Here is a 5,199-nt window from a genome sequence, read left to right as displayed (position 1 = left end):
TTCCGGCTCCTTCCCCCACAGAGGGGTGACATTCCACGTCCCCAGAGCCAGCCTCTGCTTTATTTACAAAACATTATTCATTCACAAAGAAAATTAGTGTCCTTAAAAGGTTGGCTTTTTCCTTCTTTTTTTTTTAATTAAGGCATTAAGATCAATTTCCAAAAGATTATTTTTCATTCCTCTTTTTAATCAACTTTAGCATGGGTGTGCCACTGTACATGTACAGTACGGACAAGTGTGAAAAGACAAAGGAGGCAAAATACCTATTCTTCAATTCACATTTCAATCTTCAAGACCCAATACAACAATCAATGATTAACCAATCATTGATTGTTTTTATATCAAAACATTAAAAAGCAAGTTTGAACTCACAAGCAGATATGTAGCAATGGCAACGTCCTCATAGACAAATTTCTCAGGATCTGTAACCTCAGGCCAAACCTAGACAGCATGGGGAAAATGTCAGTACTTACTTAGTAATGAAGATGATATTAAAAGCTTTAGAACCGTTTACATATAGAAAACGACCGCCTTACACTGAGGGGACATTACCTTGACCATGGCCTTGTACTTCTCTTTCAGCTGCTGGTACATGACACTGTACTTCTCCACCGGCAGCAGAGACAAGGTGCTCCTGAACTCGCTGCTCTTGCACTCGGTGGCCCAGCGCACCAGTTTAGGCAGAAGATCAGTGGACAGCCAGGTCAGATTTGGGTACGCCACGCCATCAGAAAACCATGCATCTGAATCCAGAACATGCAGCTCCAAGGCCCTGCAGATAAAAGCAAAGTCATCTAGATTAGCTTTCTTTGTGTCAACTAGTCTGTGCTTATTTAAATAACAATGTGTGCTACTAAACGCACAGTACTGACAAGATAAGGGCCTTAATGTGGGTCCTGCTTAACTGCCTAATCTTAAGGGCCTAGGAGTCATGTGTCACAACCAATTGTTAACATCTACAGTAGTTTAGTTTTGAAATTTAATGTTACAATGAATGAATGAGCTTAATTAAATTACCACATAGCAAATATGGACCCAGTAGTGTTCAAGCACAGAAAAACCGCAGATATTGAGAGTGGGAGGAATGAGGACAACTAATAAACATCCGGCAGCTAACATCCATAGCAGTTAAATCCGGCCATGATATACCCACCGTTTGTTAGCAATCCTTCCCTTTCTGCCCCACTGTCCTGTTATAAATCCATCAGATTTAGAAAGCAGGACACAATTTTAAATCTAAAAAACATGTCTAAGGACAAACAGGCTCCCGCTGAAGAAGAGAGACAAGAGGTGTAGCTGAGACCCATCACTGCCACTTCAGTCAACCTCCACCTTCCTAACTTAATATTGTAATAAAGTGTTACACTGTTGTATAATAATAGAGTCTTCTTGTTCTTTGATAACACACTTAGAAAGCCCCACTACTACAACATATATAACCAACACATTCAGACTTTGTATCACTACTACTACTACTACTACTACTACAACTACTACTGCTACTGCTAATACATACAGCATAGTACCTCTTTCATATTTTGGGCCGTGTTTAAGATTGTATACAGTATAATCATTACTCAATCTTATTTTACTGTGATAGAAGAATAACTTTTCTGCATGTTGACTGTATGGAATATCTGCCCTGTGTGTTTTCTAAAGTGCATGACTAGATTTTCTCCATTAGCAATATTTTATTGTAATTCATGTGAAAGATAGCGTAAAGTAATTTTATACCAACACTAACACTGATAGACTAATGAAACACTGTATTTATGTGAGGAGAAACAGAAAGTGTATAGAAAGTTCACGTATTCATTAGCAGCATGGCGGTACAATGATACAACATTTACAGTGTTTGGACTAGATATAACCTTGGATTTTGGTAAAAAATTAATGAATTAACAATAAATCCTGATTCCATGTTCAAGTTTTTACTTGCTATTCAATAGTTCCTAATGTCAGACACTTTCACCATCCTGTGTAACTGTTAAACTGTGAAAGGCGACAACGATGGAAATAAGTCAAAGACTTCTTATCTATCGTCATAATTGTCTAAAAAGTTGAGTTTTGGTGTATTTTATAATGTTGTCATTAAACCACACCAAGAAAATAATGTGTGAACATTTTCTGAATAAATATTTCTGAAAACATCCCAAAGCTTCTCATCAAAAATAAGGCATTCAGAAAAATATATTGAGCCATATTATATTGTCTGTATCGCTGAGAGGTGGCATGCAGTCATTTTATTATGATATTATTATTTATTATGATAGACTGTGCCCAGTGACCCACTCACCATTCCTCACAGTCCTGATGGAGGAGCTGCAACTGATATATGTTGCCCCTCTTCAGGGACACCTTTCCTTCTGAATCCTCTTCAAACGGAAGAAAGGTCACTTGTTGTCTGTCAAAGTCTTAAATGGACAAAGGCTTTAAATACAAAAAAAAGTTATTATAAGAGAACAGTTTTGGTGGAGAGCCTTTTATTCAGGTCCACTCTTACCTTTGAATATAATCTCTTTCTGAAGAAGCGTCCCATACCGGGTTACTTTAGGAATGAATGTCCTGACACTAAAGGACCAGTGCTTCTCCTGCTCGTGTGTCTGTCCCGGTGAAGCCCTGCCGCTGCAGCTGATGGAGGACAACACATGCTGGGGACCATCCAGCAGGAAGAGCAGAGCCTCTCTGTCCACAGCTCTACTGTCCGTCTCCGGTCTGCTGCTGATGGAGGACAACACATGCTGGGGACCATCCAGCAGGAAGAGCAGAGCCTCTCTGTCCATAGCTCTACTGTCCGTCTCCGGTCTGCTGCTGATGGAGGACAACACATGCTGGGGACCATCCAGCAGGAAGAGCAGAGCCTCTCTGTCCACAGCTCTACTCTCCGTCTCCGTGACTCCGCAGAGCCGCTTGTTTACAACGTGAGGTTTCTTTATCCACACATCTACAGCTGACCAGAAACCTTCGGGAAGAGTCTTACCTGCTCCGGGGAACTTGATATCAAACAGTTTGGGCATAGCTGAGCAGTAGACACGACTACAAGCCGCATGTGTTTCGGTGTTTACAAACGAAGAGTGGACTTCCGGGGTCTTTTTATTTTGTAGATAAAGAAACCTAGTTCTTTAAGATAAAAATTGCTTGTAAAATTAGTTCACCCTTTTGCCTACATCCCATCCTAATGTTAAAAAAAAGACAAGCAAATGCTGAGCTCTATTATCAACATTATCCTACTAAAAAACGTTAAAATAATGTTGTCGCTATATGATGACGTTTTTACAGGCGACAGATATCAATTCTTACAGTCATACAGTAGAGAGCGCTGTTGCTCATGTCTAGGTTTCCTCAGCTGCCAACATGGGAAATTGATACTTTAGGAGGAAAAGGGACGATTATTTTTTTTAATAACTACTCTCTACTTTTCTTTTTCCTTTAACCAATACGTAAACAAATTTCCAATAACATTAGATGGATATTTTATTCATGACTGTTATTAGTCATTAGTATTATTATTATTATTATTATTTTAATTAGCATCATCACTAGCTAATGACAGCTGCTATTTCTTTAATCACGTTAATAACATCAGTATCAATAATTAGGCAAAATGTAAATTCAGGTTGAAGAACACCCCCTATACATTATATACATTCATTCACAATATTTTCACATCATGCGTGATTGTATAGTAAATCTTATGTATTATGATGAACTGTATAGTGTATAGTTTTTAGTCCGTGCATGTTTTGATAATTAGTTTTTTCGTTTGAACCACAAAACAAAATAACTAGAAACCCACCTTTTTTCTTTTGTCGTAACCTTTAATACGGTTGGTAATATAGGGTAACCTATAATACAGTTGGTAATATAGGATAACCTATTATATAGTGGTAATATAGGAGTACCTATAATACAGTGGGAAATAGGATAACCTAATAAGGTTGGTATATAGGTAACTATAATACAGTTGGTAATATAGTAACTATTACAGTGGTAATTAGGGAACCTATAATACAGTTGGTAATATAGGGTAACCTATAATACAGTTGGTAATAGGGGAACCTATAATACGTTGGGTAATATAGGATAACCTCTAATACAGGTGGTAATATAGGGTAACCTATATACAGTGGTAACATGTTAGGGAACTATAATACAGTTGGTAATATAGGGTAACCTATAATAACGTTGGTAAATAGAGTAACCTATTATAAAGTTGGTAACATAGGGTAACCTATTATACAGTTGGTAATATAGGTTACCTATAATACAGTTGGTAAATAGGGTACCTATAAACAGTTGGGAATATAGGGAACTATAATACAGTTGGTTAATATGGATAACCTATATATGTTGGTAATATAGGTAACCTATATACAGTTGGTAATATAGGTAACCTATATACAGTGGTAATATGGGTAACCTATAATACAGTTGGTAATATAGGATAACTATTATACATTTGGTAATATAGGGTTAACCTCTGATACAGTTGGTATATAGGGTAACCTCTAATACAGTTGGTTATATGGGTAACCTAAATACGTTGGTAATATAGGTTAACCTATAATACAGTGGTATATAGGGTAACCTATAATAATCTGTGGTAATATAGGTTAACCTATAATACAGTTGGTAACATAGGGTAACCTTATTGAACAGTTGGAAATAGGGTAACCTATAATACAGTTGGTAATATAGGGTAACCTATAATACAGTTGGTAACATAGGGTAACCTATTATAAAGTTGGTAAATAGGGTAACCATTATACAGGTGGTAATATAAGGGGACTATAATACAGTTGGTAAAATAGGTAACTATTAATACAGTTGGTAATTATAGGGTAAACTATTAATAACAGTGGTAATATAGGATAAACCTTATTATATATGGTAATATAGGTTACCTATAATACAGTTGGTAATATAGGATAACCTATAATACAGTTGGTAATATAGGGTAACCTATAATACAGTTGGTAATATAGGATAACCTAATATACAGTTGGTAATATAGGGTAACCTATAATACAGTTGGTAATATAGGGTAACCTATAATACAGTTGGTAATATAGGGTAACCTATAATACAGTTGGTAATATAGGTTAACCTATAATACAGTTGGTAACATAGGGTAACCTATGATACAGTTGGTAACATAGGGTAACCTATAATACAGTTGGTAATATAGGGTAACCTATA

The 5,199-nt window shown here is 36.5% G+C and overlaps 1 protein-coding gene across 1 annotated transcript in view; it reads right to left on the bottom strand.

Annotated features, from left to right (window-relative positions):
- Positions 1-3,244, bottom strand: part of trmt44 (tRNA methyltransferase 44 homolog) — a 42,550-nt gene extending 39,306 nt beyond the window's left edge. Inside the window, exons 1-4 of the mRNA XM_032511341.1 lie at positions 2,504-3,244; positions 2,297-2,414; positions 553-772; positions 373-441 (exon numbers count right to left, since the gene is read on the bottom strand). Of these exons, the coding sequence (XP_032367232.1) occupies positions 373-441; positions 553-772; positions 2,297-2,414; positions 2,504-3,017 (921 nt within the window). The 5' untranslated portion in view covers positions 3,018-3,244. The remainder of the gene's footprint in view (positions 1-372; positions 442-552; positions 773-2,296; positions 2,415-2,503) is intronic.
- Between the last annotated feature and the right edge of the window lie 1,955 nt (positions 3,245-5,199).

The sequence above is a fragment of the Etheostoma spectabile genome, unplaced genomic scaffold (genome assembly GCF_008692095.1).
Source record: "Etheostoma spectabile isolate EspeVRDwgs_2016 unplaced genomic scaffold, UIUC_Espe_1.0 scaffold352, whole genome shotgun sequence".
Taxonomy (NCBI): domain Eukaryota; kingdom Metazoa; phylum Chordata; class Actinopteri; order Perciformes; family Percidae; genus Etheostoma; species Etheostoma spectabile.
Note: the sequence above shows the minus strand (reverse complement) of the source record. Positions and strands in the feature narration are given on the sequence as shown.